We start from the raw sequence: 24,334 nt of genomic DNA, 5'->3' as shown, positions 1-24,334 counted from the left end.
TTCTAGAAAGTACTTGAGAAAGCTGTGAGCACCTTCTCCCATTAATGCCTGTCAAAGAGGTGGACAGGGGGGAAGGAGCTCAAATCTAAGAAATCAGAGGACCAGGAATTATACCCCTTCCCATGAGGTTTGCGCTGGGTTCTGGATCTTACTTTTTGCTGCCATTCCACAGCCTCACTCTCCTTCTTCTTTCGAGCCATTTCCAGCTGAGAGATCCGTGCCGTCAACTCTGCCATCTCTGAAGCCTATGGATAAATTAGAAGCCCATGAGAGCTCAGCCTTCTAGTTGTCAGAGTCCAGGTGCCTGCAACACCAGTTCCCATGAGAAACCAGTAGGGAACTGACTGTTCAACTTGCTTGTTGCCCTAGCAACTCTTCTGATCCAACTACTCCACTCTAGTCTCATATTCCAAACCTATTACTTCTTTTTACATCACAGCCCCTCCAAGGCTACAGGCCTCTGAAGGCATATTATTTATATGTCATCTCTGACCCTCTCCTTCTTTCCCTCTCCCCAACTCAGTATTGCCAAATATGCATATAGTGATGCCTGAACAAAGCTTTGGTGATCACTGCTTGAAGTAGTAGATCCATCCCTGCTAGAATGTGTAGGACTCCAGCAGGATTGTCCTCAGAACAAATATTAATTAAATCTTATGGCAATCTGAACAAGGGGAGAAAGCTTACCCCCTCACCCCCATCCCTTGGACAAATTCCCATGACAGCTTTTTCCCTGAGCGATACTAGCATATCAAATATTACAGAGGAATAGAATATGTCAAATGAATTTAATCATAGGTTATTAAATTCTGAGTCACAGAACCCTTGGAAATTATGATGAATGTATGAGTACACAGTTTTCTATATGATTTCAGGGAGCAAATATTTCAAATTGAGACCAAATGAGTTCAAATAGTTGGCCAAACACAGTTATGACCTTTGACAAGTCTCTCAGCTGTCTTGAATCCTAATTTCTTTATCTGACCATAACATCTTGTATGGGATTTAATCCCTTAGGGCTACTGAAAAGAAAGAAGAAATTAAGAAAAAAAAAAGGAAACCTAATAGGCACTCCAGTCCCTAGACTTCTTTGTACCCTCCCCTTTACTAGGTCACCAGTTAAAATCTACATGGGTTAAAAAGGTAAATAAAACCCCAGGGTTAGGAAAGACTGGGCCACACCAGTGACACTTCTCAGCTTGCTTTTGAATGAACTACTAAATATTCTGCAATGTAAACTTGTTAGAAAGACTCAGCCATGCAGGCAGAGGGAATTATAAATAGGTTGGCAGGCAAGGGAGAAAAATGCATGCACACAACCACAGTACACCATATCACTTTACCAACTGTTCCTGGGTCTTCTTCTGGTCCCGGGAGGCCTGCAGTAGGGCCTCCTTGGCCTCTTCAGCTTCTTGACGCTCCTTGGCCAGCTTTTCTGCCTCACTCTGGGCACGCTTCCGTTCCTGCTCAAGTTCTAGGGCCCTACGGGTCTGTTCTTCCAGTTCTAGGTAGAAAAGGAAGAAGGTGGTGAAATGCACAGAATTGAAGATGTCTCATTAGCTTGTTTCCTGGAAATTTTCTACCTCATGGAATAGTTGGCAAAGATTCCAAAAATTTTTCTTAATAAACTCCTCCTATTCTATATCTGCACCTAGGCTATGTGGTCTGGGTCTGCAGCTCAGGAAGAAGGGACTTCAGCTCAGAATGAGGATCTAAGGAATCTTAACCTCCAAAGTGACTCCACGCCTCACCTTGCTGAGCCTTCTTAGTCTGTTCCTCAATCTGCTTCAGCCTCTCCATCAGTTCTTCCTTCTCCCGTTCAATCTTCTCCTTCTCCTTTTCGGCCATCTCACGCTTCTTCTTCTCATTTTCCAGCAGAGCACTAGGGAAAGGAGAAGAGGGTTGAACATGATAGCAAACTGCATGGAATCCCGAAGAGTTCCTGGACCTAGGTCGCCTAGATCCTACCCTCCGGACATACACAGAGCTTGTGAGCACAGCCACTCTCCCTTTCCTCCATAGATTTGCCCTCACCTCACAGTCCCACATAGGCTTCCGTGCTCCGTCCATTTGCCCCCAAAGCATGAAAGCCAAACTGGAATCCTGGTTCTGCAAGTAACTAACTAGATGACTTTAGCTATGCTGCCGCTCTGCTCTTCTTCTAAGATCCCCTATCTGCAAAATGACTTATTAAGTCTTACAGTCTGTCTTACAGCATTATAGCAAATAAATTTGGGTTTTGTGCTTCAAGTCTATGGCTAGCCTTCAAAGTGTTGGGATTTCAGGCAGGTACAACCAGGCTATGCTATCCTTAGTTTCTAAACCAGCATATATTCATATATTTCCGCCTACTAGCTTAAAAGCTCTCTGAGGTTCCAAATGCAATTACCCACTACAGCAGTGCATTAAGAATCACCTGGGATCCTCTCAAAGACTTTATTTAGGTAAAAGTCACAAAATACAAAATTAACCATTTAAAGTAAAGAACTCAATGGCATTTAGTACACTACCACCACCCTGATCTAGTTCTAAGATATTTTCATCACTGCAAAGTAAAACCACATACCTGTTAAGCAGTTTCTCCAACACCTCCCCTATCTCAGCCCCTGACAGTCATCAATATACTTTGGGTTTCTATAGCTATTTCTATTTGGAATTATTCCATATAAATATGTAACTTGCCATGCCCAACTTCTTTTCACTTAGCATGTTTTAGAGTCACATCACACTGTAGCATGGATGTCTGAAAAATATTCTGCTACGGCTTGTCTTCCACAAAAGTCCATATACTAGGTTTGGTTCCCAATGTAAAGGTAGTGAGAGGGAGTGAAACTTTTACTAGGTGGATATAATGGGAGGTGACTTGGTCATTGGGGGAGGCACTCTCAGAAAAGATTAGCACATGTATTGGGGGAGTGGGTTAGATCTTACAATAATGGTTTTCTCCTTGTGAGTGGGTTGTAATAAGTGACCCTAACATCTCTCCTGTATCTCTCTTCCACATGTGTGACTCTATCCTTGTACATATTCCTGCTATATGATGTCGTCCTCTGATGTATTACAATGCCGTATGTGGCTCTTGCCAAATGTGTCTGTCGAATCCTGGACTTCTCAGTCTCCAATACCATGAGCAAAAATAACCCCCTTTTTTTATAAAGTATTCAGCCTCAGGTTATCTGTTCTAACAACGCAAACTAGATTAAGACCTATTCCACGGGCTGGAGAGATGGCTTAGTAGTTAAGAGCACTCACTACTCTCACAGAGGACTAGAGTTCAATTCCCAGCACCCACGTCAGATGGCTCACAACTGCCTGTCACTCCAGTTTCAGGGGATCTGATGCCCTCTTCTGGCTTCCACAGGCACCTGCACTCATATGCACATACATATTTATTCACACACATACACACACACAATTTAAAATAAATATTTTTAAAAGATGTATTTGACTGTGTCTATTTACTATTTGTATTCATTTATCTCTTGATAAATGATGCTGGGTTTTATTTTCTACCTTTTCCCTATTTCAATAGTGTATATGCATTGCTTTGAACATCCATTTTTAATTTTGATAGGCACTTACCTTGAAATGGGATTGCAAGATTAGGTAGTAATTCTATGTTTAACTTTCTGAGGAACTGTTTTCCACCACTTTATATTCCTACCAGCAATGTATATGAATTCCAATTTTTTCCCCAACATCACAAATACTTATGTACCAATTTTATTTCTTATATGCATACTAATGAGTATGAAATGGTAACTCTTTGTGTTTTTCATTTGCATTTCCCTAATGATTAAAGATATTTTCATGTTATTGACAATTTATAAATCTTTAGAGAAATCCTGCCCTGGGATCTTAAGATTCTGATCAGTAGGTCTGAGTTAAGGAGCTCAGATCCTACCTTTCTAAGAAGTTCCCAACCTGACATTGATGCTTTTGAGTCTCAGATGACACTGACAAGCAAGAACTAGGGGCTTCATAGGGAAAATTCTTCTCAATTCCCGACTCATATGTGCATAGACCCTTCAGCTACCACCACTATATTTGTCAGTTAACCTATAGCAACCCAGAATGTACCTGGCGCAGTAATGGCATAAGGGTCACTAACAATAGGAAAGTCTGAAAGTCTCCTCCATCCATCCTGTCATTTCTGAAATCCTAGGATTCTGATGCCTGTTTCAAAGGAGCAAGAACATCTGTGCTGAGACTGAATGTACAGAGCATCATGTCCTCCACAGTTCATGTGCTCCAAGTCCTGGGTTGAGGTCATATCCTAGGCAGGCTAGGAACCTTTGAGAAGTAGCCCTGACTTCAGCACTGTAGCACCTACCGTTCCATCTGCTTCTGGTGCTTCTCCTCCCGAGCCTGTGCCTTCATCTGCTGCACCTCAATGGTGTCAGGCTTGCGGCGACGCATGTACAGCTCATGATTCCCCATGCACAGGGCCAAGATCCTCTTGTTAATCCGCAGGCGGGGAGCATAGAACACAAAGTCCTGGAGGGAAAACAGTTGCAAAGAGTTTTTAGGCTTTTAGGGCTGGCAAGATGGCTCAGTAAGTAAAAGCATTTGTAACAACTGAGTTTGATCCCCGGAGCCCACAACAGGAAAAGATTGATTCCCTAAAATTGTTCTCTGACTTCCATATAGGTACCCTGGCATGTGGGGACAAACACACACACACACACACACACACACACACACACACACACGCACGCACGCACGGATACATGTGGATACACAGACATGGACACACTCCAGTAACTAAATAGCAAATATAAATCTTTTAAAATTTTGATCAAGAGGCCAAAATGACCTTCTGCCTTCTGTAAAGCTAAATCCAAAAGTATAGGAAAGACTGCTTCATCAATGCTTTGCATTACAGTGGAAAAACTAATTATCCAGAGTGGTGATTTTTCCCAGAGTCGGATGTCAGGGTAGTGGTAGACCCAAGACCAGAACCCATGCTTCCTGTCTATGAAATCAATGTTCTTTCCACCAAACCAAAATTTCTTTCGATTTTTGCTCATCAAAAGTACTTCCGGGCTGGCAAGATGGTTCAGCAAGTAAAGGTGCCTGTCACCAACAGGATGACCATGGTTTGATCACTGGCAGCCCCATGGTGGAAGAAGTGAATAGACTCCAGTAAGTTTTCCTCTGACCTCCACACATATACTGTATCATGCACACCTAACTACCCACACACTGAATGCCCCCCCATAGAAATAAATAAATAAATAAATAAATAAATAAATAAATAAATGTAAAACAAAAAAGTTTAAACAACAAGAAAAGCACCCTAAAAGACTTTCAATCTACTTGAAGAATCAGAAGTGGCTTTCTCCGCTACAGTTTCAGTTTCTTTTGAGTTTTTAGGAAAAAGGTATTAAATATTCAAAAGTAGAAGCTTAAAAGTGAGGAAAAGAACCATGTCATTTGATTTAAGCCAGCATTGAAGTCAGCCACATGGTAGACAAGCAGGTAGGCAGCAGGGAGGGGAGCTTTAGAGAAAGACTGATAAAACCCGAAGTACCAGAGAAAGCATACTTAATCTCTGGCCAACATCAAAGGAAAAGACAAAAGAGGAAAAAGGGAAAAAAAGGTATGCCTTTTTTAGCCAAAACTCAGAAAGGCAGGCAGACAGAACAGAACCTCATGGCAGCTTTCAGGGAAGGAAATGCACATTATCTCATTAAATGGCTAATTATTGTTCCTATCTCTTTAGCATGGTTTAAAGAGAACCTGCCTTCCTGGAGGGTGGTCCCTTAGCCAGGTGACCTGACCTGCCCAACTGGATTAACTCTTAAGGGAGGAGACATATCTCTACCTAGATGTCTAACTACAGTTCTTAAATGACTCTCAGGGGAACTCTTCCACAAGACAAAGAATACCCTAGGCAATGGGTACCCTGTGGGTAACTAAACTGTCCCTATAATCTCTGAAAAACATATTCTAGATCCAGTCCATTTTTAGAACAAAGCAGGTTGTAATTACATAAATAGATAAATCTCTTAAACATTGATTGTCCTGAATGTTATTTGCTAATAAGCCCTTGGTTTCAGCTGGGTTTTTTACTTATCTTTTTCTGAAGAAAGGTGAAAATAGCAGCAACATATACATGAAAATTCAGTGAGTTTAACTTTGTTATAACAAATGCCAGACCAAATGCTACTTGCTGAGGAGCTAACCACCGTCTCCTATGCCACTGAAGCAAATTGCTGTCATTTCATATGGCCTGGGTACAGCAGAAGGATGAAACATTCTAAAGGCCAAATGTTATAAATCCCAGCTCTACCACTTTTAGCTATATGATCTTCAAATCATTCTATTTCTCTGAATCTTGATTTCATTAATTCAATGGGTGTATTGCCAATTATCAGCACATGGAGTTGAAGTTTTAAGGAGATATCACATATAAAACTCATAACAGAAGATCAGACATCTTAGGGCTGTAGATGAAGGTTGAGCCCTCTCTTGTGAAATCAGGCTTAGAGTGCTGGCCCTTGTTGGACAAAAGGTCCACCAGAAGAATAGACCTTCATCTTAGTTTTTTATCCTATTCTCAATTCCTAACTTTCTGATGTATTCAGCTACTACTGAGTGGGTAAGAAGTATGGCAAACTCAAAGCATTATCTTGGTCTTAGGTTGGTCTGGAGAAAACTCCATGGCGGCAGCAATAAAGCCACACATGCAAATTTTTGAGTCAGTGACATGGCTCAGATGGTGAGGGGTGCCCGTCATCAAGCCTGATGACTTGAGTTTGAACCCAAGGACCCATTGAGACCTAAGGAAAACCAACTCCTACAGGCTATCCTGACTTCTACACAGGTGCTATGGCATGCCCACCTCTCCCCTCAAAAACAAATGAACAAATAAAACAAAATAATAAAAAAAAATTTAACTAGATGAGATGGTAAATGTTTATAATTCCAGCACTCAGGAGGCTGAAGCAGGAAGATCACTGCAAATTCAAGGCCAGCTTGAGCTAAACAATTAAGAGTTTATCTCAAAACACCCAAATATTATGGGTAAAGAACAACATATAAAATAATTATTTAATCTTCCATAATAAATTTTTAAAATATTTTATTTATTATTTTTATTTTATGGGTATGCATGTATTGCCCGCATGTAGAAGTGCACCCTTGTTGTACAACGCCCGCGGAGGACAGAAGAGGCTGTTGGATCCCCTGGAACTGGAGTTTTGGACAGTTGTTAGCTGCCATGTGGTGCTGGGATTCGAGCCTAGGTCTTCTGCAAGAACAGTCAGTGTTAACCTCTGAGCCATCTCTCTAGCCCCCATATTAAACTTTTTAAAAGGCAAATTTGGAATGTCACTTTGGTTTTGAACTTCTCCTGGTTCTGCCTTTTTTCATAATTAAACATAAGCCAAGCCCTTAAAGTGTCCATTTTGGGGTCCTAGGGGCTTGGAAAGGTGAGGCAATAGCTGTTAACATGGCAAAAGATGTCTCCTGGCCATTTCTCAGCATCAATTTCCCTTTACATTTCAGTCTCCATTTGTGCTTCCTATTCATGTGTACATGTGATTATAAATGTGAGACAAATCCAATGACAAGTTTGCATAATAGCACTGCCTAGGCCTTGGCAAAGAATCTGCTGTGGTTAGAGGCAAGAGTCACTCACTCACCGGGGCTTTTTTGTCAATAGGCTTGATGACAAATTTCTTATCATTGAAAGAGATGTTCCTGATTTCACTCCAAGGGAAGCCAATCTTGGGAGTCAGTCTGTAGAAATGAAGAACAACATGAGAACAAAAACAAGGCAAGAAAGACTCAGAAAACTGGTGCCTTGCCCTCACCACCACCTACTGCACTCTACCCCAAAACACAGCCCAAGTCATTACATGCTGCCAGGTCCATGGCCAGCATTGAAGTTGCACAAAGGACTTTCTGATACCACAACCAAGGTATTATTCACTGTTCCAATCAATGAGGTTTATTTTGTTCCATGTGTGGTTGAAGCATAGAACTTATAAAAAATCTTTAAAGCACCTGCAGTCCTGTTTAACTGAAAATCTCCTATACAAAACTGTAGATGTTTGGAAAGAAAATGAGATCCAAGATTCAGAAGTTATATGGAACAACAGTTGATTGATTTCATCTTCACCAAGGCAGCACTACAGGGTTATAAGACAAAGTCACCTAATCTTAACATGGGACTTGAACTTTTCTAATGTTGACGAGATAGATTCTATGCCAGCACTGTCCAAAAATTATGAATCATATACATGTTTTCCACTGACTGTAAAAAAATAATAAGGAAACACAAGGGCTTAACTATCAGTTTAATTAACCCAATATATTCCAATACTATCATTTGAACATATAAATCAGTATTTTAAAATATATTGAAGATGCATTTTTAGATAATTGAGTTTTTGTAGCGTGAAAGGGATGAAACAGGGTCTCAGGTAGCCCAGGATGGCCACAAATTCACTATGTATTCAAGAGTGACCTGGAACTCCTAATCATCCCTGCAACCTCCTGAGTGCTGGGATTACAGGTATACACCACCACACCTGGCATGGTATAGACATTAAATGCCTCCTAAAAACTCATCTGTTGAAGGCTAGGTCCCCAGATAATGGTACTATTGGTGCATAGAAACTTAAACAAATGGGGCTTGGTTGGAGATAACCAGGAGCATGCCATTAAAGGAGATATTGGGGTCTCTGCTGTTTCCTCTCATGTCTACTTCCTGGCTGCCATGAGGTGAATGGCTTTACTGTAGCACATGCTCTCCACCGTGACATCCCGTGTCTCATTACAAGCCCAAAGCAACTGTATTAAGTGAACACAGACAAAAAACTCTGAAACTACAAGTCAATAAATCTTTCTCCCAGGTATTTTGTCACAGCTACAGAAAAATCATTAATACACATCTTTTCTCACAGTAAATCTTCAGTCTGGTGTGCAGTTTACACTATAATGTATTTCAATAGTAATCAATCATATTTCAGTTGTTCAATAGCAAAACATGGCTAGTGGCTACCACAATCGACAATACAAATCTAGTTAATACAGGAACGGGAGAGATTGTATAATCATCTGGGCTGGACTAACTTAGAAAAATAACTTGAGGTGGCACTCAAGTACTATAATCCTACTCCATGGTAAAGGGTGACCCCTGTCTGTAAGAGTAATTGAAATAATTAAAAGACATCTGAGGTATACCTGTCATTCTGTTCATAGATGTTGAGACCCAAGGCATCCACACCCAGCCACAGCTCTGAGCCTTTCTTGTTCTTGATGCTGAAATAGTTCACACCATACATCTCCAGGTCTTGAGCAATCTTGAGATATTCCAGGACAGCATCCTCCCTAAATGAAACAGAATAGGAGAGGGGGGTGGTGTCAAAGTAGAGCTTCTGAATCACTCAGCAAAATAGAAAAGTTTGTTTGCTCTGTATTTTTGACAACGATCTTAATAGTAGGAGTGGGAAATGGATGGAAGGTAAGAGGATGATAAAGATCACACATGATTTCTGCCAAGCAAAAGCTGCTGACAGGAACCTGAAGAGCCGGCTGAGCCTTGCTAGCCTCTGGAGGGTTAACTGCTATAGAAGTACTCCTCTTCCTGTTCATGGTGACATTCTCTTGTAGAAGGGCATTCCTACATAAATGGGGGAGGGCACCCACTCTTCAGTAAATAAAAACTCCACCCTATGCTCTGTTAGCAAGCCCAATAAACTAGTTAAAAGAAAAAAAAAGAACAGAGCTAATGGAAACTTTCATTACCAAAGTTGATCCCGTGTTGGCAAATCCTTTGGTCTTTTTTTTTCTTTTTTTTTTTGGTCTTTTTGAGAGAGGGTCTTCCTGTGGCCCCAGCTGGCCTGAAGCTTGCTGAGTGGACCGGACTGGCCTCAAACTCAGAGATCTGCCGGGATATGCCTCCCAAGTGTTGGGATTGAGGACGTGTGCCACCATGCTTGGCTTTGGTCTTTGATTTCTTATCCCTACTTTTTCACCCTTAAACTTCATTATATATACATTTTTATGTAACCTACTTCAAGTTATTTCTGGAAAAATGTGTTAAAAATTGCCTCTCCTTGGAATAATAAAAATATTCTTTAAAAAGAAGTGCGTTCCTAACAGAGCTAAGATAGAGCTGTGATGGCAAAATGATGAGATCTGCTCCTCAGCTAGGCAATCCTCAAATGGTTTTTCAATGCATAGAGAGGTCATTTCCCATTTCTTTCTAGGAGAGGAGTTACTAGGTAGTCTAGAAACTCTGGCGATCTTGAAGTCCTTTATGTTTCTTTGCAGTCGAAAATCTTTAGGATGTTGGTCATGCTGGCGCATACACATAATCCCAGCACTTGGAAGGTGGAGGTAGGAAGATTGTGAGTTCAAGATTAGCCTGGGCTACATAGTGGGGTCCTGTCTCAAAACAACTCTGGAGCTGAAAAAATGGCTCAGTGGATAAAGGTGCTGGCCACCAAACCTGATGACCTGAGTTCAGTTCCTGGGACCCACATGTTGGAACAGACTCTGACAAGCTTTCATCTGGCCTCCACATGGGACATACACACAGACACACAAACACAGACATAGGCACACAGACAGAGAGACACACAAACACACAATAAATAAAAATAAATAAATAAAACAAAAAACTGATTTGGGCCAGTGAGATGGGTCAGTGGATAAAAACATTTTTCCACACAAACCTGAAAACCTAAATTTGAAACCTGGAACTCATGGTAGAGAGAGAACCAACTCCTGAAAGTTGTCCTCTGACCTTCACACACGCACTATGACACACATGCACCCTCATGCATATACATGTAACACACACACACACACACACACACACAAGTTTTTTAAAAGCTTAAAAACATGATTGCATAGTTAATGACCTTTCCAAGACACAATCCATATTCAAACTTTCCTCTGAAATGAAGAACAACAACAAAAAACACAAACTAAACCACAGTCTTAAAATGGCTCAAGTTTGCATCTATCTTTAAGTGACCAAATCATTATCTCTTTTTCTGGTCAATGAAATGATCAATGTCTCTTATCCATACAAGGACAGCAGGGCCCACAGCTGCTAGGGTAGGCTTACCTAAGCATGCCCCGGTGTTCCTCATGCCACACCTGGATCCGCTCTTCCCACTGGTCCTTGTTGAGTTTGTGCTGCTCCAGGACTCTAGAAAGACAATGAGTGGTGAGCTAAGTACAAAGGCCACATGCTGGAGGGAGAGGATGGTCACTTAGCTCTCTATGGGGACCACGCAAATGTGTAGTTTGTCCACTAAGTTCAAAATTAAAATTATAGCTGAATATATTAAAGTAGACATAAGAAAGAGCTTGAAAAGTAGAAGAGCTTCAATAGATGATCATAGGACAACAGGATCACTCTCTTTATTCCTCTAACCACAAAACCTAATAATGGGCTGTATCTCCAAGCACAACAGAAATATATCACAGGTTTGTGCTGACTTGAGGGGCTAAACAGTAGGGACGGCCAGGAACAACATCTCCTGGACCCTCTTGGGACCAATAGTTGGAGTTTATAAGAATATTGCTCAGATTTGGATACAGAACAGAAATGTAGGCCCAGGCCACTTTGGGAGAACATTAGTGGGCCCAACCCACAGATCTAGTAAATTCTGAACAAGGTGTACTTTAAACATGCCATCTCAGACAGCGTGAAAGTGACTCTAAAAGAGTCCCAAGGTATAACTACTATCCCTAATAGCTCCTGATGCACTGTGAACATGCCATTGTTCCAATGGCACTAGGGATCCCAGAATCAGGCTTACTTTATTTTCCCTTTCTAATACAAAAGCCTATGGAAATAGTAAATAAACACGGTTGAAAAAAAATCAAGAAATTAGAGTCTCCCATCTGGGTCTGCCTCAAATGAGCTGTGGGAGATGGGGCAAATCAGAGTGAGTATCTTTGAGTCCCAAAATAAGGAAAGTGCTGGCCTTATTTATTTAGGGTTGTAGTGATGTTAAAATAAAAATATTCAGTTTTTGAGAGCTTTTGTCTTTGAAATTTACAAGTGAAAAATTCTGTATACAGGTTACCAATATATTAAAGGACTGTTTGAGCTCATTATGTCCCTGGCCTATCCCTCACCCCACCCCCATCTAAATCAGTGAAAAGGACTGAGGAAATAGAACCAGAGATGGGAGAAAAATCAACTGATCTGTGGTGTAATGACACTCTGTAATCAGGTAGAGAAAGGAAAACAGCATTATGGGAACCAGAAAAACAGGATATAACACCATATTCAAATGCTTCTCTGAGCAGCACAATGCAATCTTTAGATAAAACCTAATAGAAAAAGACAGGTGTGTCAGCCCCCATGGAGTGAGGATTAGTCAAGTTTTTGACTGCAGCCCACTTTAGCCAGGTAAAAGAAGGCCAGGGTATCACCTTACCTCTGGGGCAGCAACTTATCTCCAGCAAGGTAGCCAGACTTGTGCACTTCCTTATTGAAGTCACCATACTTAGACTGGACAGCATAGGAGGCCAGGAGCACCGCAGTTTCAGGTGGACAGTAAATGTCATCATTGAGAATGCCCTCCTTCACTTGCAGAAAGAACAGACGCTGGGTGATATCCTGGATTAGTTCTTCAGATACATCCTCTGGGTAGAACTTGGCCCGGAACTTGAAGAGCAGGGGACTTTCCTTCCGCACATCCTGTGCAGTCACCTGAGAGGAATAAGGTGTTACAGGCTCTCAAAAACAGATTTTAGTGATAGAAGAGGAGCTGTAAGGTGTGTAGACATATGAGAAAACACCTTTTGTCTATGTAAGGCAGCAATCCTACATAAATATGGAGATCTCTGTCTAACTTAGAACAGCTTCCATACAACTTTTTAAACTATCACTCTAAATATTATTTTCCTTGTCATTTTGCTCAATATATTTGCTAAGTATACTGGATTTAAAAACAAACTAAAAGGAGGCTCAAGTTTTTAAAACAGTAATCAATAGACCACCCACAGACCTAAGCATCCCAGGTCTGCTAGCTAGCACATGTTATTACCCTGAGCAGCTTCTGACAGAAGAATAAGTGATTACCTTCTTATTGAGTTTCAGCCAAGTAGAGAAACCCTTAGTGTCCTGGTACTGCAGACCAAAGAACCAAACTTCCCTCAGGCCAATAGTTTTCACCACCTGGAAGAGAAAATATAAAAGAATCACTGTTTGAATACCTACCTTGTGCCAGGTATAAAGAACACAAAGGTGGAACCACCCTGCTCTTTACCCTTAAGGGGTTTAAGGTACTCCTAGTCTGGAAAGAAAATACACTTAAAGCATCAGTCAAAAATTGATGATTATTGGTAGCTGATAGCTGATATGGGACAGAGAGTCAGCTTTCTTCAGAAATGTGGCCCCCGGTAGATTGTTCATGCTCCAGTGGATGGCCCTGCACCTACACACATACTGTATGCACATACTGGCACACTAATTAGACTTCATAGGTGACAAAAACAAGTACATGAAATTGGAAGGGTGACATGAAGGGGGGAGATCTTAAGAGAATTTGGAAGAGAAGGAATGGAGGTGAAATATGATCAACATGCATTGTATACATGTTGTATACATGTATGAAAGTCTCAAAGAAAAAATTATATTTTAAAAAGAACTAATGTCATAAGGAGTCTAGAGTTTTATAAAAGAACATGAAAAGAGAAGGAAGACTATTTAAGAAAAGGAAGGGGACCAATGGGACAGTAGGGTGTCAATGTGAACTTCAGTTGTCAACCTGACACATGACATACATGAGGGAACAGGGAACCCTCAATTAAAGAACTGCCTCTATCAGATTGGCTTGTGCACATGTCTGTGCAACACTTTTTCTAACTACTTATTGATGTAGGAGCGTTCAGCCAACTATGGGCAATGCCATCCCTAGGCAGGTAGGCCTGGGTTGCATAAGAAAGCTGGCTGAAGATGAACCTGAAGAAGCCAGTAAGCAGCATTCTTCTGTGGTCTCTGCTTAAGTTTCTGCTTCCAGCTCCCTGCCTTGAGCTCCTGTCCTGGCTTCCTTCAATGATAGACTGTAATCTGTAAGCTAAAATAACCAAGTTGCTTTTGGACATGTTTATCACAGCAACAGAAAAAGCAAACTCCAACCAAAGGTTGACTACAATCAAAATATAATACACATGTATAAAAAAAATCACTATCAAATCCACTATTTTCTACAATTAGCATACGCCTAATAAAGAATTTAAAAAGAAGTGCTAAAGAGACAGCTCAGTTGTTAAGAGCACTGGTTGCCCTTGCAGAGGACCTGGATTTGCTTCCTAGCACCCAGATGGCAGATAACAACTGTCCATAACTCCAGCTCCAAAGGATCCAATGTCCTCTTCTGGTCTTCACAGGCATTGCATTCACAGATACATTTTCATACATACCAGCAAAACACTCATACACATAAAATATTTAATTAAAAAAAAGAATTTAAAAAGAAAAAAAAAGAACTGATACCCGTTTACTGTGAGCACTGGCACATACCAAGAACCTTGCATCCATTATCATCTTTAATTCTCACAAGAGCCATATATGACAGAAGTCCGAGGTTCATTTTATAGATAGTAAAAATAAAGTTCAGAAATGGAATTATTTGCCCAAGGGTCAGGTAGCAAATGGAAGAGTCAAGCTTCAAACCACATCAAATTTACAAATCTAGTCAATTCTTAAGTTTTCTATCACCTCCTTCCTTCTCCTACAATCCTATATAGCTGTCTGCTCCAAGAATGGATTAGTGACTATAGAAAGACATCCTTGGGCTAACACCTTCATCATATCCTTCAGTCTGAGATACACAGGAGCCTGTCTCAATAAAAAAAGTATTATTAAGAAGGACACTAATGGGGCTGGAGAGATGGCTCAGTAATTAAGAGCACTGGTTGCTTTTGCTGAGAACCCAAAATCAGTTCCCAGCACCCACATGATGGTTAGTAACCATCCCTAATTCCAGTTCCAGGGGATCCAGCACTCTCTTCTGGCCTCTTCAGCATTGCACATGGGTGTACTTACATACATGCAGTCAAAACACTCATACACGCAAAATAAAAAAATTTTTAATTAATTTTAATTTTTTTAAAGACAGATGAATCATCAGAAGAGAAGCAAAGGATGTAACTGGAGGAGTGTAGAGTTCCTGTGCTCTGAAACACATTTCTTTTCAGGAACTTCCACATGCCCTGCTAACTAGAAGATCCCCAACCTTTATCTTTAGAAACCGAGGCTAATGTTGATAACTTTAAGAACAAGAATTATTTGCAATACCCCAAGAAGAATACTTGAAAAGACAAAGCAGGGACCATGGCATGCATATATCCCAAAGCTATGCTGTTCCTGAGTACTGAACTGTTTGGGGCCAACCCTTGTCCTGTGAAGAAGCTGAGAGGTTCCCTATTGTCTGGGCAGGAAAGGGAGGCTTGTAAGGAAAAGGCACATGAAGTCTGTTCTCAGTCTCTGACACTAGCATATTAATGGTTCAATTGTAGGCTCCACCCCAGCATGCCCAAGACTAGGGATGGCCACACTGAGGCTGAGCTACATCTTAATGAGTTCAGGCTGACATAGAGCAGCCTTCGTTTTTTCTTTGGTGGGTATAACAGGTTGAGAACGAGAGTTTAAGATGGAGTCGGTAGGAAATCTAAGAGACTTACCTAGAGATAGAAACAAAGACACCACAGTTGCCAGTGTCCTTCCTAGCAAACAAGCCAATCTCCCCAATTACAACCACAATTGCCCTTTCATGGTAGTTACAAAATTTCTACTAAGCACGTAAAGCTAGACCCAACAGTCCCACACAGAGCTTGCAGACTAGACCTTTAGAGATCCCAGTCACAAAATGGGCCTCAAAAATAGCTATTACCCTGTTTTATAGATGAGAAACAAAGATTTATAGGGCAGCTGGTCTAATATCACAGAGACAAAGAACACAGATGTGTTTGACATCAAAGCCTATATCATGTCTTTCCTAGCATCCTGCCCATTAACACTAAGGACTCAGAAGATTAGGACTCCTGAGGTAGTAGTGACTTGTCTCTATTTTGTCCCAGATACCCTATCCATTTAATTAATTTTTTTAAAAAAACATTTGCTTATTTATTTCATTTTATGTGTTTGTGTGTGTTTGAGTATATGTCTGTACACCACGTATGTGCCTGGTGGTCTCAGAGGCCAGAAGAGAGCATCGGATCCCCGTGGAACTGGAGTTACACTGGGTTGTGAGCTGCCATGTGGGTTCTGGTAACTGAACCAGAGTCCTCTGCAAAAGCAGCAAGAGCACCTAACTGCTAAGCCATCTATCTCTCCAGTCCTAGCCATTTAGTGAACTTTGACCACCTCTGTATTAAGATACAATTTTATTTTCCTTTAGGCCCCAGAAATAACCTCTTTGAGGAGAAGCATGTCCCAAAAGTACCACACTTAATCTTTATAGTTTGATGGCACACATCAGTAAGCCTGAGCAGAAGTCTTCTATCTGTAATTTGCTGCGTAATCTTAAGGTAAAGTGTTTCTCTGTCTAATTGGGGGTAGCTGTTAAATGATTTCTTCTCACTTGTAAGGATGAATATGGGTACATTTTTAAACCTCTTGTCCTGGATTCAACATAACGCCCAATGAATAGTGATTTTTCCACAAGGTTTCAGAAGATAGTGTATTGAAATTCAATTGGTGGGAACAAGCAAGTTCCAAGAAATATTCATATCGTAGATAGAGAGAAAGACAGATAGACCTTTAGAGCTTGGATACTTGGGTCCTGCGGGAGTAGGGCAAAAAGGGACTAGAGCTGGTAGAGCAAGAACTGGCCTTTACCTGTATCAAGAGGCAAGTTGTGGAGGCTCAGAAATAACAGATCTGAAGGGAATTTCGATATGAGTACTGCTTCTTCTCTTGTGAACACAGGGAAATCAGAACCATATAAATTTTCTACTTCCTTAAGTTCTGACCTTGGAGAGATGAGAAGTGTCTCTCAGCCTGTGCCGAAGTTCCAAAGTGTGGAGGAAGTGAGGATATGGGAGGAAGGAAATACAGTCTGAAGTCAGAATTGAGATTGAAAAAGAACAAAGGACAAAAGAGATGACCTCTGACCGCAGGCTATAAGGAACTGTCCATTTATGGTCCATGGGGTGATAGGAACCATTTGATCAGGCAACTCTTGGCTCCATTTCCAATTCCCAGGACAAGGAAACTTGGCCAAGTATTACTCACTTCCAATTTTGATTGTAGTTGAGGCTTCCACTTTGGGGGTGGGGTGCTTTTCAAGTCAGAGAAAAATATCTAGATCCTTGTTCCAGGAACAAACCTCTGTGGATTCAGGGACTAGAGTCCTTAGAATTTTGCTGAAAAATTGCTGCCTCCTCTGGGAAAAAAAGTCTTTACTCCTTTTGGCCCCAGACAGCCAGCTCATCTGACCTAAGCCAGAATTTCTCAAAGCTGCCATCACAGAAATCTTTAAACAGAACACAGTGAATAACTACACCCAGTAGGTCTGGGGGTGGGATGGAGTTGAGAGGTGAAGGGGTTGATGCAGAGATAGCTGCAACCTAGCCAAAATTTCTTTGAAGATTCACGTTTATTTATTCTTAATGATTTCTGCAAATTCTATATCCTATTCTTGGAATAATGAAGTTTTTATCAGTAAAAGAGATTTTCCAAGCTAGGTATTAAATCATCTTTATCCCAAAACTTTGTGTTTCTCCTAGAATCTACAACATATACATGAAGGGACTAGTACGTCAGTTTATAAAACACCAGCTTAAGAAACTGCAAGCTTTCTTCTGGCAGTGACAACATCCCTATGAGACCATGCCCCTCAAAGAGGATTCCCCTTCATCCATCTCCAGAAGAGAAGAAGAAACACAAGAAGCACCTGGTGCAGAGCCCCAATTCCTACTTCCTGACTGTGAAATGCCCAGGATGCTACAAAATTACCACATTCTTCAGCCATGCGAAAGTAGTGGTCTTGAGTCTGGAGAGATGGCTCAGCAGTTAGGAGCACTGGCTGCTCTTGCAGAGGACCTGAGTTTGGTTCCCAGCACCCACATGGTGATTAACAACCATCCCCAACTCCAGTGGGGATCTGAAGCTCTCTTCTGACCACCTGTTGTGCATGCATTGCACAACACAGCGCACTTACATATGAGCAGACAGTGCACTCACGCACACAAGAAATAAAACTAAATAAAATATATATATTTTTAAAAGTGGTAGCCTTAGCCAGGTGTAGTGGTGCACACCTTTAACTCCAGCACTCGGGAGGCAGGGGCAGGCGGATCTCTGTGAGTTCAAGGCCAGCCTGGTTTATACAGTGAGTTCCAGGCCAGGTGGGGCTACAGGGAGACCCTGTCTCAATAAGACCAAAGAAAAAAAGGGGTAGTCTTATATGTTGCCTGCTCCACACTGTCTGTCAGCCTACAGGTGGAAAAGCAGGGCTTACAGAGGGTATTTCTTCGGGGGAAGCAGCGTGTAAAGTACCCTGACTCAAGATGAGTGAGAAACCATTGCAATAAACATTTAGATTTACAAAAGAGGAAACTAGAGGCTGTGAAGTCTATTCAGTACGCCACACAAGCTCCCCCAAAAAAGTTCAAAGGTGAAAGCGGCATAGGCTAATAAACTGAAGTCCAATGACGTGCACATCAAATTGCCTTTGAGTTGTATTTATCTCCATATATTAGTGATGCTCCCAGTTTTGATCACACAAGCTTCTTTTTGGAGTTGTCACTGACAACTAGAAACTCATGACTGGTCAAAGTGCCAAAAATAAGTGACTGTTCAATACTCAGCCATAAATATAACATGTATATCACCCCCTCCAAGGCTAAGTGAACCTAAGAAAAGAGGGGGCAGAAAGAATGTTCAGAGTTGGAAGATGGGGAAGAGCATGATGGAATGCTGTCTTCCTGGTATGACACATCCACTGCACTCACAGCAGCTGTTATTACCTACACAAGTCCTGCACAAGATTCAATATTTTAACATCTGTCATGAAGGGGACTCATGGGGCCACTATCTGAAGATCTGCAGCAAGCAGCTAATGGTTGCTGAGGGAGAGACATTTTCTTCAATGGTATAGCCACTGTTAGTGATCCTAATGAAACTCACTGGGTTGTTAAAAAAAAAAAGAAAGGACATGAAAGTAGAAGAGGGACTAGTTGGAAAGAGGAAGGGAATCAGTAGGAGTGAAAGACAGAAATGGGGGATGGGGGTTATATATGATCAAAATACTCGTATGAAAATATCAATACAAAACCAATATTCTCTATAATTAATACATGCTAATAAAAACTCAAAATAAAAATAAAAAAACTGAAGTCCAGTGAAAAGAATATGCCTCTAAGAAAATCCTTGCCAATTTCTAGTTGTTTCAGCATGTAAGAAAGAACCCCATTTACCTCTCTTTTGTACACAGAAGCTGACTAGTGTAATGTCTGGGGTCGGTTGGAAGGCAAATTCAGTTCCAGAACCTGTGCCTCCCTTTTAGTATACTACCTGCATCTATCTTGGCAAACAAACCAACTATGCCATGAGCCACCTCAGAAGCCCGGAGCTCATCTAGAATCAAGGCCAGAGCCTTAAGAAAAGAACTAAATGAGAAATGTGCAAAACTGTGTCAATGCCCAAACATCTGAGGCCCACTGAGATTCTATTACAGGCTTCGCAGCAGCTGCACCACCACCCACCTAAGAGGAAATCAATGTTTAGATGGAAAAAGCCACAAGGGGCTACCACCAGCTTTGCTTCTGCTGCTCCACACTGCCTGTACTCGAGTGAGCATCTTCTCTATAGAACAAACCATACTTGGCTGGGGTTCTAAGGTCTGAAAGCAGGAAAAGAGAGCCCACAGAGGACAGAGCTGACAGAAAGCACTGGGAAACAAGAAACGCCATCTATCTCAGTTCAGCTCCAGTTATAACATTCCTTATAGCTCCGTGATCTTAAGCAGAACATCTCCCTCTCACTAAATTTCAGTGACTCATCTGTAGAGTAGGGATACTACTAATAACAGGTATTAATCATGCTATAGAATAAAACCAGAAGAAAAGATTGCTGTGCTAATGCAAAGTCTACAAGCCATAAGGACTTTACTTAGACTCAGAAATGCTTTGTGATTTTAAGGCTCACTCAACTGAACTCCCGGGATATTTCTCACACACAGAACACATTCAACCAACATTAGAATGCCTGCTATATAACAAGTAGTTTTTCTAAGGATTAAATCACAAAAATCTCTGAGATTTTAGTGGAGTTAGTGAGGAAATGTCCCCAGAGGATAAATGAGTGGTTCAAGGTCACACAATGAAGAGGCAGAGTAGAATCTGAACCCTGGCTGACTGCCAACCTATGCTCTATACACTACCCAATACAACCCAAGCCTCAAAGATGTTTGCTTCACTCCTTGTCGAAATAATTGCATGTATTTCTCTACACTTCCACAGGGAAACGAATCCAATTACCTACCAGCACAAATGGTATTTGCTAGGTTTAGATATTTTCCTCGGGACATAGCAAACTTTCATCAATGAGTCAGTGAATAGATGAATGAATGCATGCTCTGAGATTTCACTTCTCCCCTAGAGCTCAAAGATGGGGGAGGAAAGGACAGATAGAGGGACCGTAGCCAGAGCTAGAAAGCCTGGCATAGAGATCAGACAGGAGTCTCAGAAAGGCTATTCATAGTGGTGGCACTGCCACCTAGTGGCACGTACATAATTCGAAATGCAGTCATTTGAAGAATCTGACTTTAGAGGTTGAGGCAAGCAAGCCTTTGGACGCCTGCAGCAAAATGTGTTCTTTCTTTTTCCTGGCAGTGAGTGCCCTCACAAAAAGAAACAGAGGTAAACTGGAGCAACTGTGGGCCCACTCCCACTTCCCACCAGGCCCTGGGCCTCCTCAAGCTATGGTTTCCCATTGTTGCCTGTTATTTATCACTGGGTGCCAAGAAGGATGCTTCCCCCACCCCCCCCAGGCTACTTCCTCTCTGGTATTAGGCCAGGTGACTGTTGAGTTCCAGGATAGCCCCAGAGCTGTAGTCAATTCCTCTCAAGCAGTACTGCTCCTTCCTCTCCAACCTCAGCTCGCTGGGGCGCTTCCTTGAATGATGAGTCTCAAGAGCCACGTAAAATGGATTTCCTCCCTTATGCTTTATCAAGTTAGAGAAATAGAAGAGCTCACACTCTCTCACTTCCTATCAACAGAGACACTCTGTGGACTTCTATTTTGACATGCTTTCACCTCAGTAAAGATAGCTACTCAGTATCTTGTCTTAAGTTCAAATCTTTTCTCCTATAGTTTTCACTTAGGAGATCACGGCTCTGCTCCTGCCAATCTCCCAGAAACTGGCTGTAGTCTGTATTCTATGGGAGCCTCTCCAGAGTCTAAGGACAGAAAACACATCTTCCTGAATCTTCACCAAGCTATAACATCCTCCTCATCACCCTACACACTATAGTGCAGTGGGAGAAATGTATGGTTGTTCAGAACTGTACTTGGTACTCCACATCACAACTACTAATGATGTGACCTAGTAACATATGTTCTTTGTCCTCTTAAGGACAGGATAACTGTGAGGATTAAAGCATCCAGCTCCATGGATTACCGTACATAGTCATCATTTATGTGCTGGGAACACGTCAACTCTCAACACTTTTCAAGAGTACAATATACAGTCACCGTGTTGTACAGTAGACCTCAAAGCCCCTTTTTTGTTCATTTGTTGAGAGAGGGCTTCATGTAGCTCAGGCTGCCCTCATTAACCTTGAATTCCTGATCACTGGACCTCTTTCTTCCAAGTACATGGATTGCGGGTGTATGTCACCATAGCCAGCTTCAAACTCACTTAATATTAACGAAATTTTACATCTTTTGGCCAACATCACTACCCTGCAGCCCCTAACTGCCCGAACATTGGTAACCACCATTCTGCTGAAGTTCTATGGGATTAACATTTTTAGATTTCATGTCAGAAATTATGCATGTTGTCTTTATATGACTGAGTTTTTTTTTTGGAAACAAGGTCTCCCTGTAGCCCCAGCTGGCCTGGAACTCACTATGTAGACCAGGCTGTCCTTGTAGTCACAGAGATCCGCCTCCTGGGAACAAAGGCATGCACCACCACGCCCAGCATATGGATGAGTTATTTTAAAATAACAGTTTCAAGGTTTGTGAAAATTGTTTTAAAGGGAAGACTTTTCCTTGTTTCATCGCTAAATAGTATTCCATTATACAATGCTACATTTCCTTATCTATTTATTTGTTAATGGACATTTAGGTTTATTCCACATCTCAGCTATTATTAATAACGTTGTAGTAAGCATGGGCATGGAGATACTAACTGGACATACTGATTTCATTCTGTTTGGTCATATACCTAACTATCTCAATTTTGCACTCCATGATGCAAACACTTCAAAACATCTCACTGTGCATGATAAATACATAAAAATTTTATTTGCTAATTATAAAATAATGAAGCACCTAGCTAAGGATAGTCCATAGTATGTGTTCAATAAATGATATTTCCCAAGACACTGGTCTTACAAATGAGAAATTATAAACCTCCTGGTTTCCCTCTCAATCCTTTCCTCGATGATTATGAAAGACTAAAGTCCTTTCTCAAGGGCTGGTTGGGAGGCATTAACTTTCAAAAGTAACATGCCAGCCAGGAGTGGTAGCATACATCTGTAATTCCAGCAATCAGGAGACTGAGACAGGAAGATTGCCCTGAGTTCTACGGCAGTCTGGACTACATAGTTAAGTGCCCAAGGCTGTATAGCAAGACCACATCACACAAAAAAAGTAGTGCACTAATCTGCCCAGGGCTTTCCAGCATCTGGGCTTCCTACAGAACCACCCCCCGACACACACACACAGAGTACATAAAGCAAACCAACACTAACAACGAATTACCAAGTCTTGTGGTTTTAGAACTTAATAAACCTCTTTGTTCACAGAGTTTTCTACCCCAGGCTCTGAGTCATGCCTTCTTTGCCCTCAGCAGCCATCCCCCTCCAATGCAAAGGGACAAAGCCCCAGTGTTAAGAGCAGGGGAGGGTATGGCAGCCATTTGGCTTTGGAGGGGGAGTAGAAGCAGAGCTCTGGAAGGAGTCTATGAAGAGGCCAAATGTGCCTCAAACCCCCAGCTGGACCACATTAACAGTTAATCTCCCCTCTACACCACTGCCCAGAATATCACTATCTAAAAGGACCCAAGGACTTGTGTAGTTTATTGGCTACCTCTTCATTTTGGGGATAGTTAGAAGCCAATCAAGAAGAGATGTTATTCTGCCAGCTGCCTCTCCCCTCCTACATATACCAACTCAAATGAGGCATTTTCCTTCTTTTTACAGAAAAGTGTTGTCTGAAACCCAAATAATGAGAATGCAAAAGGGAAAGGAGTCATGTTGTACAGAAAAATGCCTGGGATAAATTTTTGAGAGATAACCAAATTTGAGAAGTTTGACAGTTACAGATGGGGAAACTGAGGTTCACAGAAGGGAAATGTCTGCATAAAGTAACACAACGGAATTAGTGGCAAATCCAGCTCGAGAGTCCAGGATTTCTCACTTTCTATCCAGTGTCCTTTCAACTTCACCAATCTGTCCAATAGCTCGCCAATATAAACCCATATGCAAAGAGAGAATGCAAAACCTTAGTATAATGAAAATGCATTCAGTTGTTCCAGACTAGTACTGTAATCACTTTTAAGTTATGGGAATTTCAGCACATTACTTTAATTTAGTTTAAAAGTTCCTTAGATGGTGGGTGTGATGTCACATGCCTTTAATCCTAGCACTTGGGAGACAGAGGCAGGTAGATCACTCTCTGAGTTCAAGGCCAGCCTAGTCTACACAAGTTCCAGGCCAGCTGGGGCTACAGAGAGACCCTGTCTCAAAAAGACCAAAATACAGTTCCTTAGACTCACTGGTATTTTCACAAACTAAATATCAGTAATTACCCTGTGCCATTCACAACAAAAATACAAAATAAACTCCAGCAAAGAAGCAAGTTCCAGCTAAATCCAAAGTTAGATCATCAAGCCTATGTCCCAATTCCAGTTCATGGATGAGACAAGAAGTAGCATGGTATTAGAAAGGGAGCCGCCACTTACTACATCTGTACTCGATGCTGGACAATATCCTATTCCCTATTTGTGTCTTCTTATTGTTTTGGCTATTTCTAATTGGGAATTTTATGCAACCTTATAGGTAACTTAAATCAATTTTAGGTAACTGCAAAGATATAAATATTACATTCTTAGAACATAATAAAAAGCCTATAATATAGACTTTAATTTAAAATAAAATTATTTTAAACTTATTT

General features: G+C 41.3%; 1 protein-coding gene and 1 non-coding gene across 2 annotated transcripts in view; one reads left to right on the top strand and one right to left on the bottom strand.

The window, feature by feature from the left end:
• The window catches only part of Msn (moesin), a 79,829-nt gene that overhangs the window by 2,986 nt on the left and 52,509 nt on the right, over positions 1 to 24,334 (bottom strand). Inside the window, exons 3-11 of the mRNA XM_008844360.3 lie at positions 13,064 to 13,159; positions 12,417 to 12,691; positions 11,090 to 11,173; positions 9,196 to 9,342; positions 7,650 to 7,746; positions 4,334 to 4,497; positions 1,752 to 1,882; positions 1,344 to 1,504; positions 153 to 245 (exon numbers count right to left, since the gene is read on the bottom strand). Of these exons, the coding sequence (XP_008842582.1) occupies positions 153 to 245; positions 1,344 to 1,504; positions 1,752 to 1,882; positions 4,334 to 4,497; positions 7,650 to 7,746; positions 9,196 to 9,342; positions 11,090 to 11,173; positions 12,417 to 12,691; positions 13,064 to 13,159 (1,248 nt within the window). The remainder of the gene's footprint in view (positions 1 to 152; positions 246 to 1,343; positions 1,505 to 1,751; positions 1,883 to 4,333; positions 4,498 to 7,649; positions 7,747 to 9,195; positions 9,343 to 11,089; positions 11,174 to 12,416; positions 12,692 to 13,063; positions 13,160 to 24,334) is intronic.
• LOC115072259 lies at positions 12,743 to 12,855 on the top strand. Its single transcript, XR_003851319.1, has one exon.

The sequence above is a fragment of the Nannospalax galili genome, unplaced genomic scaffold, assembly GCF_000622305.1.
Source record: "Nannospalax galili isolate Female #2095 unplaced genomic scaffold, S.galili_v1.0 scaffold280, whole genome shotgun sequence".
Taxonomy (NCBI): Eukaryota; Metazoa; Chordata; class Mammalia; order Rodentia; family Spalacidae; genus Nannospalax; species Nannospalax galili.
The sequence above is the reverse complement of the archived record's forward strand: the minus strand, read 5'-3'. Positions and strand labels throughout refer to the sequence as shown.